General features: G+C 39.8%; 2 protein-coding genes across 2 annotated transcripts in view; one reads left to right on the top strand and one right to left on the bottom strand.

Moving 5' to 3' along the window:
• Window positions 1–6,248, top strand: part of rnf217 (ring finger protein 217) — a 124,043-nt gene extending 117,795 nt beyond the window's left edge. The window contains exon 4 of the mRNA XM_087812168.1: window positions 6,125–6,248. Within this exon, the coding sequence (XP_087668294.1) occupies window positions 6,125–6,248 (124 nt within the window). The remainder of the gene's footprint in view (window positions 1–6,124) is intronic.
• Window positions 6,249–6,323: 75 nt separating this feature from the next.
• Window positions 6,324–9,685, bottom strand: LOC148062254 (terminal nucleotidyltransferase 5A-like). Its single transcript, XM_087812170.1, has 2 exons — window positions 8,791–9,685; window positions 6,324–7,139 (listed from the first exon to the last, which is right to left on the bottom strand). Exons 1-2 carry the CDS (start codon window positions 9,202–9,204, stop codon window positions 6,324–6,326), a joined length of 1,230 nt encoding a protein of 409 aa, XP_087668296.1. The 5' UTR covers window positions 9,205–9,685.
• Window positions 9,686–13,029: the final 3,344 nt, after the last annotated feature.

Here is a 13,029-nt window from a genome sequence, read left to right as displayed (position 1 = left end):
TATGCATAATTTTGGATGAATATTTCAGGTTAGATAATCAGAATTGATTTTAGACCTTATAATGTTGCTACAACGTAAATATTTAGAATTAATATTCTCACTTGTCTGAGTCAACACGACCAAAATCTGTTGTGAACTTTGATCTGATTCAATTCCAAGCCCGAGGACTCAGTGCTGATGGACGCGATATCACCTGGTCTAGATAAAAGCCACCTCTCGAACCATACAATAAATGTGTCAGTGCCTCTTTGAGCACAGAATTTACAGAGAAATAATATTTTCTTCATATTTCTTGGCTCGTCCGCTGTGCTGTTTGTCCTAGCATGTCATCTTTGAAAGCTGTCCATAGTGTTTGAGCAGATGTGGGAGTCCTGCTGTTCCCCCTCTAACAAACATTCACTCAATGACTGGACTCAGTGAACCTTTTAAAGGGGAAGACGTGTTTTTTGGATGAGTTATTGACCATGTGATTGATGAAACATAGCTTCTGCTTTATCCGTGCTAACTAGCTTAGCGTGGACTCCTATTCTCAAACCAACTTTAATATATTTAATATAAAATATATATATTTTTTTACTTGGTGTAAAGTTAATTTTCGAATATTTTTTCATTTTCTTGGTTACATTTATTTTTTCGTGAAAGAGGAAGATACTAAAAATAAAAGCAAATTTGATCAGCAATATTTTTAAGTAGAGCTAAGCAGTGTAGCACAAATAGACTAGTAAAACACCAACTAAAGTACCCTTTTTTTAAACTTTCACCATCAGCCCTTTTTACTTTGGATAGTTTCCTCTTTAATAAACTTAATACATCTCTAATGTTTAATTGCAGTAAGAGACATACTTATAGTATTTGAGTAGTATTTGCTAAGCTAGCAGCTAGTGAAGAAAATGCTAAGCTTTGGCTTCACTCTTATATTTGCCCGTCAACATAGGAAGCACAAATGCACAAATTTTATTTTATTAATTGTATCACATTTTTTTTTTTTTTTTTTAACATTCCGCAAAAACAAAGAAAACACAACCTTCATTCTGTAAATTTTTATTTTTTTTATTTTCAACTGCACATGTCCAAAATAATTTGGTGTAAAACCTGAGATACCAATGTTGCAGGGTTCTTCAGGCGACCCCTTTTTTAAAAACAGTAAGAGGGAAATATTTGTTTTCAAGATTTTGACTCATAGTAAACATGGGATCATTTCTTTTGGTAGATTTTCATATAGTATATAGCATATAGTATACAGTCGAAAGAGGATTTATTATGGAGATATATATGATTAAATGTAAACCGAAATCTGCTATAACAAATACAATGTAACACTGTTTTTTAATAGATTTGAAAGGTTCTCTCTGCTTTCTGGAGCTAGCTGACACATGTTTTGTGAATTTTAAAACTAAAAAGAAACTCAAAAATATACAAAATGTTTGTTTTTTACCACACTTTTTGTTACACTTTAAGTTCGTGCTCATGAGAGGCAACTCATCTAAGACACTAATGTGCAAGTTGTGTTCACATGCTGAGGGCATCACAGGAAATTGCAGAGTTTGGTGTCGCAAGGACTGTTTCAGTGTAACTGTCATTTTCAAAACGTAATAAAATACATCCACAAACTGAGCAGATGAACGAGTGAATTACATTATTAAATATTGTTTTGATTGTTTAAGCGCTTTGTGACCCTGCTGCTATATAAATACAAATTACTTACTTACATTTAAATTTATACACAACAATAGGTCATTTATGCAGCAGTTTAGGTCGACCTATGTGATGAGATTATGGTCTTTGAAAAGTACCTGGCACAGGTTCAAGGCTCAGGCCTGTCGCGACACCATTACTCCTTTGAACCGCTGAAGAAAAGTACACTTCCCTAAGCTGCCCATGTTATTAGGTTAGCTCTTCTCCCCTGTTGTGCAACATTTTAGAGGCCTCAATCCCTCCATCTCAGTCCCTTCTAAGCCCTTGATAAGGAAGTGAACTGTTTTTTTCTTTTTTTTTCTTCTTCTTTGCAGCGAGGCGGAAGGACGTATGTGTTACAGTACAATCGGTGGTAAATCCCTCCGCAGAGACAACACTCCTGCTCTCGGCGTATAGGGAGGGTTGCTAATCAGATTTCTGCAGATGGGCTAATGTCCTTACAGTGGCTGAGAGGGGGGGGGCTATATTTAGTGTCTACTCTCCCTCTTAACAAGGGTGATAAAGGTTCCATGTTCTTTAGGTCATTTAGCTGCAGGGATGCTGCCGGAGTAAATCCCCCGGTGAAAGTGAAACTGGACCAACCAATGGTGAAATGAAACAGCGAAACAGGTGAAAATGTAAGCATCTGCTGCATTGTGGGTATGAAAAGTGTCCTAAATAGGAACTGGTCGGCACGTGATGATGTCACATCCTGCGAGTTGGATTGGATTTAATGAAAGAAGGATTTGAGAACATCTTCTATCAAACATTAATATTGAAAAACAAATGGTGCTTTTAATCATTTTTCAATGAATCCGTCACGTCCTAGTCCTGGTTGATTTTTTTCTGGTAACGTCACGTAAATCAGTATCAGCTTCCCAACAGACAATTATCTACCACACTTTATATTTGTTAATTAATAATTTAACATTTAAAAAATGAAACTTTCAGCATGATTTTTTCAATCTAACGCAATCTCTCTGGCCGATAACGGCGATAAGGTTGAACTCTGCGTCGTGTCATCCATAATTTAAATACACAGTATATTTACAGTATATATACATTAAAAAATAGATGCCTATCATCCATTTAATCGACTGATTTATAGAAAGGGAAGTCAGTCTGATATCGGAATTTTTCTCATAATCACACTTCACCTTTTTCTTGTAAAACTTGGGGGTGGGGGGTTTGTAGTGTTTCGCTTTGACTTTGGTATTTTATTATGTTAATATAAATACATCAACAGTATTGACACTTCAACGCCCCGGAAAACGATGCTTGTGAAGGTGATAAGAGCGTCCGTCTACTAGTTAGAAAATTAACCAGTGGGTGACTTTCTATAGCCATTGAGTTGGTGCACTAAAAGATTATTTGATTGGACAGATATCAATTCAAACAGGTGATTTATTTGTTTATTTAACTTATTCAGAGTTTCCAATTCATTAAATTCATTTATTACAGTGTTATTACAGTGAAATACTTGCGCATGCGCGATGTAAATATAAGGAACTATGAATAAAATATATATATATTTTGCATTTCTGTTGGAGGTAATGAATTGTGTTTATTAAAAACATAATAGTAAATATTACATTCCCTCTGTGGGACTTGAACTGGCAACCCTTTGTCTAAAGTATAAGAACAAGTGATGTTTTAAAAAAGCAAATGATATATACATATTATGAAAGAAAGCGTTTGCAATGAAAACTGGAAGATTTACGTTTTTTAATGCTTGTGGTGAAACAGAATAAAGTAGGAGAAAAGTAACGGAGAGGAAATAAAAAAAAGGGAGGGACAGAAACAAGAGAAAAAGACTTCGACAGAAGGCAAATAAAAACAGTGTAAAAGACAAACAACAAACAATTAAGAGTAAAAAATGAGTTTTAACAGAGTTATTAGACCTCACAGTCAGAAAGAAAAAAAAGAGTGATGGAAAACACGAAGAGTTAAAAATAGAAGAAAAGAGGAGGTAGTGGTTTAAGAAGAAGAAAAAGAACAGACTATGCGACAACGTCAGGATGGAAGTGTCATGGTTCTCTCTAGGAGTGAAAGTGACATCTCGGAGCCTTTGAGCGCTAAGAGACTTGATCTGGAGCCAATCTACTCAGTCAGTGAAAATCAATCCCTGGATACCAAGGCTCTGCTGGTAGTACCCACCGCTAATGGGTTTTGGCAAAAACCAGCACGATGACGGCCGTCGTGACGTGGGGCTGACGTCTCTCGCGGGGAGATCCAGCACGTTCAGCTGTCGCTCGCTGGCAACATCAGCCGTGGCCGCTGGGATTGGTCGGGCACCCCAGGACATTGACCGCGAGGATTCTTCCTGTCGGCTAAGACCTTTGGCACCGAATCCAAATGCCAGAGTTTCATTTACCTTTGCTGACCCGAGCTTCTCAGTGAGCAAACATCCGAGAGATTCCAGCATTTATAGCGACTTTATTTCTCCTTTTTATAACCCATTTATATATATATATATTTATAGATATTTATATATATATATATATATATTTTTTTTTTCTTTGATAATCTGCCATATAGAGTTTGTCATGAAGTTTTTAAGTAGCATGGTGGAGCTAAGCTAACTGTTTATGAATCATGTATTACAATAAAAAATTGGACAGCGAGAAAAACACATTTTGATACAAGCCTGTATGGAAATGTATACTACTATATTATATATATATTACTAAATTAATATAAATATAATTATTATTACAATAATTATAATTAAATACAATTATTATTATTATTATTTCATAAATAAATGTTTTTAATCTTTGCAGGTGTCCTTTAATGTATTTTTTGTACAAATAGGTCTGAGGGAAGAGAAGTTTGGTGCAAAAACGACTTTTGAGAAGAATTGTGCGCCACAATAAATAAAGAAAGGGACAAGCTTGGTCTGTGTTTTTTTTCTTTTCTTTAATTATTTATAAAGTTCGTCAACTTGAACACAGTTTTTCATTATTTCCCAGTCCACAACAGGAGGGCAGTTATAAACCACACATTTTACAGTGAAACAATCTCTTTAGAGCAACAACCCTCGTACAGCCCACACTCACACACACACACACAACACACACTCACACAAAGCCAGCATCCTGAAGCTCGTCATTAGAGAGAAACAAAAAAACACACTCACCACACACACATACACACACTCACACAAAATAAAATCGACTCAAGAAGCTTTGGACCTGCGCGCTGTATGAGCCAGACACAAACTGTACAAAAATAGAGATTGATAGAAAAATAAGAGACTTTTCTTTTTTTTAATTAAAGTTAAAGATGCTGAAAATACCACTTGTTTTGTTTTATTTGTTTGCTTTATTACCTTTTCTCTGTGCTGTAGCAACACTGAGAGACAACCGCCTGCTCACCCAAGTGTACACACCAGTAAAACTTTGGCATACATTCATGTCTTACATCATCTTCGGAGCTTTTAGGGTTAAAAAAAACAACTGTTCTTGCTTAAAATAATCGGCTTGTTTTTACATGTAACATCACTTCTGTCAAACCTCATCAAAATCCCTTTTATATTTTAATTAGATAAAAAATGTAAATTATATAATACGTTTTTTTTTCACAAGCGAAACCCAATTATTGTTTACTTTCAATATATTTAGTCGTAATCTATAATCCTCTGCGATACCCACACACTGTATTTCCATGAATATTGAGTGTAAACAGGACTAGGTTTCCAGGATGTCTCCACAGGGCACTTTTCAGTTTGTATACGCTAAAGTTGAAACTTCAGCAAACAGCCCAAGAAGTGTTTTTCAAAGTGATGAAACTACATTCTTAAATAAGCGTTTTTTTTTTCACTCAGTGCATTTCACAACAGCCTCTTTACAAGTACCACCTCTTATTCTTTTTATCAATCCATACAACAGCAGATTTGTTAATAATTTAAGCTCTCACATGTGCACCCTGCAAATATAAACAGTCTTACTTTTGTATACCTGCGTCATATTTACCACCTATTTTACTTTAACCCAACCCTTCCCCGGCTTACTCGCTCTATGATAAGATTATGTTTTACTTCCTCTTCCTACGTAAGAGGATGGTTTCTTTTTACTGGACAGCAGATGCAAACATACGTCTAATCATCTTCATAGTCATTTCTTTTTTATCGATTCGGCCTGGTAGAAAAAAAAAAAGAAGAAACTCTCCGTCAGTGTAACAGACCTCACACCACATGGGTCACTGTTTGCGTTATTGAGCTGTTCTAGGGTCACAAGTTTATTTCTAGGCACTTTTAAGACAAATATTCCCGTACAGGAATATCACGTGCATTGATTCGTTGTTTTTCTTTTTTCTTTTTTTTCTTGTCGTTGCTCTGTATTCAAAGCAGAACTTTGGATTTGTAAACAGTGACTAGTTCCTCATTTGGTATAGATGGAGTGAGCGTGCACTTAAAAAAAAAAGAGTCAGATGTTGCAACATCAGCTAGCTTCAAAAAAAAAAAAAAAAAAAAAAAGGACGAAGTCAGTACCACTGTCCAGGTGCCGGTAGTTTTTTTTTTTCTTCCTCCTCATTGGCGTGACTTGCTGTTAGCTCTCGCCCCCCTGCTGTGACGGTGAGCCATTCTCTGGCTCGCTGCCGTAACACAGGTTCAATGACCTCCCTTAGCCTCCTCTTTTGCTTCGGCCTCAGTTGCAGGGTAACCAGGTGGCGTACATGGGATGTTGCGCCGCCTGGATGTACTGCTGAGGGGGGGACGGCGGGCAGGAGTAGACGGGCTGCACCTGCGCCACGTAATAGTTGCTGAAGTTGCCGTTGGAGACGTAAGGAGCCGGCTGGTAGAAGCAGGTGACGTTGGCGGCGTTGGGGATGGCGTTCTGCTCGGCGAGCACCCGCAGGGCGAGCGAGGAGATGAGGCTGAGCGTCTGCCGCCTCTCGTGGCCCATGAGACACACGGTGCTCTCCTGCACCACGTCGTACAGCACGGCCAGGTAGTCGTACTTCCTGTCCTCCAGGTCCTCGAAGTGGTTCTGCAAGTACGACTCCAGCTTTCTCCTCTGTTCGCTCACGTCCGGGAAGTCTATGAAGAAGCGCGAGCACATGTAGCGCTGCAGGAGTTTCATCTCCGAGTCGGACGCCGCCCGGAACCCGCGCACCAGCAGGTGGCAGTACTTCAGCAGGCCGCCGCCCCGGATCTCCTCGGGGCTGCGGGTGCAGATGAGGCGCTTGCGCAGGTGGTCCAGGGCGGTGGGGAAGTCGCCGTAGACGCTCTCGCCCAGGATCGTGGGGTGAAACGTGGCGGCCATGGGGTGTTCGGAGCACTCGTAAAAGAGCAGGAGCGAGTCCAGACGGATCTGAAAGGAGTCCACGCTGAACTCGAACTGTCGCCGCAGCGAGTCCACGAACTTGAGCTCCACGTTTTTGCCGCGGTTGTTGGAGAGCGAGATGAGACTCCAGCGGTCGGAGTCGTTACAGACCTTCACCATCTTCTGCACGTAGGCCTCCTGAAAACATCAGAGACGGACATGTCAGGGCAGAAGTGCAAGAACGCTAACAGACCAAAAAAAACACCAATTTGTGAAAGTATTGGGTATAATATTGACTCCTGACTGAAAAATACTTCCACTGATAATTATTTAAGAAGATTTTTGAAAATATATTTTCAACTCTTTATTTAGCTTTCGGAACATTTGCAACTTTTTGAAAATGAACAAATGTATCCCGATTGGTCAATTGTAATCCAACATTAACCCTTGTGTTATCTCAGGGTCAAAGTGACCCAAAGACACAAAGGCAAATGTGTTTGTGGAATCCCTTGCGTTGTCTCTGGGTCAAGGTGAACGACCTCCCTGGCTTCCAGAAATACATATTCAGTGGCTGAGGTGGTTGACCTTGACCCAAAGACAACACAAGGGATACCACAAACACATTTGTTCTCAGGCATTCGGGTCACCTTGACCCTGAGAGTGTTAAAGTGTTAAAATAAGGGGTGTTCACATGTTCACATGGAATATTTGGTTAAAAATTTAAAAAGTTAGGCAATTTGGCTGGGTGAGTGAACTGGATGAACCAGATGTAAAAGCTGGTACACATTAAAAATAGCATGTTTAGAGATTAATTAGATTAGCAGATGATAAGTTAATTTCTCGTAAAACATAACGATAAGAATGTGGTCATAATAGGAAGTTCCCGCTTGTGTGTGGCATTAAGAAAAAACGTCGTCTTTCACGCTAACATGGCTGAGGTACCAAACTTAAGTCCAGATCTAATCACTTCTTCTGATCCTGTGTTTTCGTTCATATCATCATCAACTTGTATTTCTGTGAGCGACTGAGTATATTTGTTGTGTTTCATTTAGGTTTTGAGTCACGCATCAGGTTTTTCCTTTACTTTGTTTCAATATTTATATAGTTAATTCATGCTTTTTTTTCCCCCCTCACGATTTTGTTCGAATAGACACACAAATATGTTTAGACTCGAAAACTTTTCTCGAGATAGAAAAATGCTCTTTTGGTTTGCTGTTATTTACTCTTACATTTGATAAATGGATCACACATCTCAATTTAATTCTTGAATTGTTGGAAATATAACTATGGCCACCTTTAAATGACCCTTAGTTCTAATTTATTTAAGGTATTTTATGGACACATGACCAAGTATTTTATGTAGGATTAAATCCAAGGAGTGTGATCCTTTTCCTCTTTAAATAGTTCACAGCATGATCAAAGTCCTTATATTGGTTGATGTTGTTTGTTTAAAACGTGCTGACCAAGTATTTATTTTGGATACATCTTAACCTTTGCTTTAGTTTCTCTGAATAGACTTCTTTTTTTTACATACTCACTGTTTGATTTCGCCACCATATGCTGTCCACTTCCACTTCCGAGACTACATTAGGTGTTTTCTAAGTTGCTATTAGGGTCAATGCAGATATATTGCTGTGCTTATCAGCTCAGGCCGGTGGGCTCATATAGATCTGTCCAGCTGAATGAAGTCTGACCGATTAATGTGAAGCCAACTGCAATTGGATTAGACAGATCCTCTTTGCCATGAAACCTTTTTTACTATATATTATATCTGGGTAAGGTTTTTATGTGCACTATATATGTGATTTAAGGATTATTTAGAAATATATAGTGTTGTGGTTGGACCTACCTTTAAGGTGACTGGTGTGATCTTTTCCTTGTTCACCCCCTCGGGTAGGAAGTCCAGCAGGGAGTCCAGAACGATGTCTTTAACAATCTGAAACTCCATTTCCCCCTTGAGGTCGGCGCAGAAGATCAGGTCCAGGTCCTTCCAGCCCAGGCCGCTGTCCTCGTGCAGGACGTAGCTGGCCGCGGATCCGTTGAGTCGCACCTCCCGGACCTGGATCCGCCTCTCCTCCATGCGGCTCCGCACCACCTTGACGATGTCCCGGGGCTTCACCTCCAGCGTGGGGAAGCTCCAGCGGCCGTGGATGGGGATGGACCCCGTGAGGATGGTGTCCAGACGCTGCACTTGCTCCCAGTTCAGGACGCTGAGGCTGATGCTCTCCCCGTCCGCCCGGCAGCTCGGCGCCTTCTCCTCCATAGCGGCCAGAAAAAAACTAAAAAACTAAAAAAAAATAAAACTATCCAGCAAGTCCGTGCGCAGTTACGAGCCTGCGCGTGTCATGACGCAAAGACAGCGCGCGCACTGACGGATGGAACCAGCTGGGCGGCGTTAGCCTTGTCCTACTTCTTACATAAAAAGTCCAGTTCGAAGTCGATTTAAAAGTCACTTAAAATAAGTTTCCCATAACTTACAAAAAAAAAAAGGTGCGTCAGTCCCGCAGAAACTTTAGTCGTCTTTGGATCACTTTTTACGCGCAGACGCTCCAGCTGTGCGCACTTTTTTTCTTTTCTTCCACTGCACACCTACTTTTCAGACAGAGGTGTGTGATGTTCCAAGACTCACATCTTGGCCAGATTTAGTCCCTTGGTTTCGCTTGGAGTTTGTACGCCGCCACGAAGAGTTCCGATCCAGTTCCACAGCTGCTGCACAGACTGAGCCGCGTCCTGCCCGTCTGAGCCACGAGGAGGCGGGGCCAGATGATTGACAGGTGACGCTCACGCTTACGCTGGGAGAAGCTTCCGTTTTTTGGAGGTGAGACGAAGCGAGTGAAACTTTTCAAAACCAGTCCCAGGAGTTTTAATATCCAAGTTATTCCAACTCTGACTAGAACCAACATTCGTAAGCAAACAACACCACTCCTGTGTCACTGAGCAAATATCAGCCACACAATTTGGTTTTCCATCAATAATCTCAGTTGACTTAAGTCAAAACAGACAGACGTTACTCACAAACGCTGGGATGGCGTTCTCCCATGCCGTCTCAAAAAACTAAAAAAAAAAGTTTTTAACAGCAGTTAAGATAGGCAGTAGTATAGCAGCTTTGCTTAAAAGTTTTCATCCATGTTTTCTACTACTTGTTCTTTGCTACCCTTAGAAAAAAGTAGTATACTTGAAGTCCATTTTATCAAGTATACTTATGTCAGTATAGTTAGGTTCTATATATATATAACGTTTTTATTTCTTCAGGCTTTTCCTTGATTTTCTGGAACTCCTGTTCTGTTATCAGTTTTATCTTGACCTTTAAAGTATATACTTTATTGATTGTTTGATTGTTTAAGCGCTTTGTGACCCTGGTCTGGAAAAGCGCTATATAAATAAAAATTACTTACTTAATTACTGTACTAAAAGAACACCAATTCGATAATTCTACTGGATTAAAACATTTTAAGTTTACAGAGGTATACTCTTAAATCTACGCATCTTTAAACTACTACTTGGTATACAATACAAAGTACACTATTCTCTAATCCACCAATGCACTTGGTATACACTTGTAGTATATATAAGTAAGTAAGTACGTAAGTAAGTAAGTACGTAAGTAAGTAAGTAAGTGATGGTTATATCTACTTCGTTTTTAATTGCATTACTTACAGTAAATACATTGAACAGTCTAACACAAGAGTTTCACAGACATACATTCCAAACACTACGCCAAGGTATATTGACTGATGATTTTTAGATCTGATTAGAGGTCCAGTTAATGTGTCTATCTAACAATAACAGCCAAATTCTGTTGTCTGCCACCCACTCCCATAATCCTTTGCAAAGTTTACTTCTGGATCACCACAATAATACAGTTGCCAAAAGAGAAAAGTAGTATCTGTAATTGTAGTATTCTCAAAGTACACTTGAATACACTTGTTTTTTCCTAAGGGTACATACATGTATTGTTCATTTATTTCGATTTCAATCGTGAGTTGTAATTTATGGAGTAACGGCCACATCTTGGCAGGTTAGTTGTCACCGGGAATCAGTCAGTACGTTCACCTGCGTCACTGCAGACTAGCCCATAAACCAGATTACCACAGATTACCCTGGTTGTGCAGACACACACACTAACACACACACACTAACACACACACACCTTGGATGCATGCTTATAAAGGCCATCATCGTTTCACTTAACCATGTGGTTAAACAGCTCACTGTATCTATATGCATCTGTAAATACTACATCAAGAAATACTGTCATCACTAATCTGTAACCCAGTCTTTGATATGAACCTTGGATTATGTTATAAAATTATGAGTATAACATTTCTGCTAAACCTTCGCACCATCGCTAACTAGCTGTTTATCAGTGCTATCAATGTCCTTCAAACCCTCAACTTTTTATTTGTTCTTCCAGCACTACTGGCCTTTACAACATTAGCGCCATATTGACCACATTTATATCATAGAAATTCCAGTAAATATAACCATTTTAATTGCGAGCATGCTGTATTTTTCTTTCATCACAACATTTCTTGAGCTAGCATTGTCAGCTAAGCTAGCGAGTAAACCAGGACTATTCAAATTAAGGACCAGGGGCCAGATCTGGCCCTTCAATCTAGTTCGACTGGCCCATTCACCGATAAATAATCAAGGTGTTATCAAAAAGTCAGTTTCGAAGATTTGCGTCGCTTTTTTTTCCGGCAAAGACTTTTTTGCAGTAGGCCGTGACCCTCAGTTGAGATGATCCTACATGGCCGCCTCAGCGCAATGTAAAGTTAACACGGAAACAAAACACTCAGCGACAAGTGGACGGATGTGTCACTATGTATATCGATTATAACGTAACTGTTAGCTGTAGCTATTTCACTAAATAAGTGCTAAATGGTTTATAACATTGTGTATCTTTGTTCATCGGTTTGCCTAACATTTAACAGGAAATAGTAGTAATAGTAATAAGAAGGGTTGACCCGCCCACAGGCTGGACATCTTTCTGAAAATCTGGCTCTCAGAAAATTAGAATTGAATAACTCTAAAATTTAATTTTTTAAGTTAGGGGTGGTAAGTGTAAGATTAATAGATGCTGTTGAACTAGAAGGAAGAGCAACCAACATGTCAACTTGTGTGGGGAACTAGCTTAAGACCATGGCTCCTACAGGCGTTTGAGTGTTGGCACTCTGTGTATCGTATATCATAATATATAGTTTATGATGACACGTCCTTTATGTTTGTCTTCACGTGCAGGCCAGACGAGTGTGTGTCTAGTTAGGGCGCGCCGCCTCCCGCTGACCAGTAGCAAACAGCTTCGCTTGTGTCTGGAAACAATTCCGACTTCAGCGCCGGAGTATTTCCTCCACCGGCGTCTCAAGACGAGCAGGTCACTTTCTCCATTCATCAGCAGGCTCAGTGTCAGACTCGCAAGTGGCTTTCCACGTCACCTCTGACTCGCCAAGTGGATGACACCGGCTTGCTCTCCAGCGTCTGACGACATCCGAGGATTGGCCAGGGGATTTTCAGAGAGACCTCTTGACAGGGTGCCAGACCGCTGCGTGCGGGACTGAACTTTAGTTAACTTAACTTGTGTGTGTCTGAATCGCATCAAATTGTATCTGCGATTTGTGTTCCTTTTCACCAGTCCACGTCTGGATCTTTCTATTAACCAAGTTTAGTATTTAAAAACATGTTCAGCCTTCTACTTGCTCTTCCCTCTGCTAGTAATTATCTCCTATTTCCTCTCTCTCTCTTCTATCCGACTCTTCCTGATTTTTGCTCATCCTCTTTTCCGCCCTCGGTTTGAGTCGTACATTCACATGGAAGTTCGTTAAGAGATTAGATAGAGCTCATTAGATGAACGTGACTCCACTCCCTCCACCTCCGTATAACACTTAATCAACTTTTTGGTTTAGATTTGGTCCAACTATCTTTTTTACCCCTTCGTGAAGAATGTATAAAGAAGTACTTTACTTTACTGACACTCGTTGTGTCAAATCTATCATCCGTCAGTTGATCTCATCAGTTGTCTTTAGCAGAAGTCAAAGTTCATACGTGCATACGCACAATACACATACGTAGAAAGAGACACCGTCACACA

Source organism: Callionymus lyra, chromosome 17, assembly GCF_982586985.1.
Source record: "Callionymus lyra chromosome 17, fCalLyr1.hap1.1, whole genome shotgun sequence".
NCBI classification, from domain to species: domain Eukaryota; kingdom Metazoa; phylum Chordata; class Actinopteri; order Syngnathiformes; family Callionymidae; genus Callionymus; species Callionymus lyra.
This window is presented reverse-complemented; position numbering and strand designations above follow the sequence as displayed.

Excerpts from the sequence above, each read along its gene's own strand:
- LOC148062254 (XM_087812170.1), bottom strand. The coding sequence starts at position 9,204 with ATGGAGGAGAAGGCGCCGAGCTGCCGGGCGGACGGGGAGAGCATCAGC. Across the intron at positions 7,140-8,790 it reads TCACACCAGTCACCTTAAAG|GAGGCCTACGTGCAGAAGAT; the intron begins GTAGGTCCAACC and ends TGATGTTTTCAG.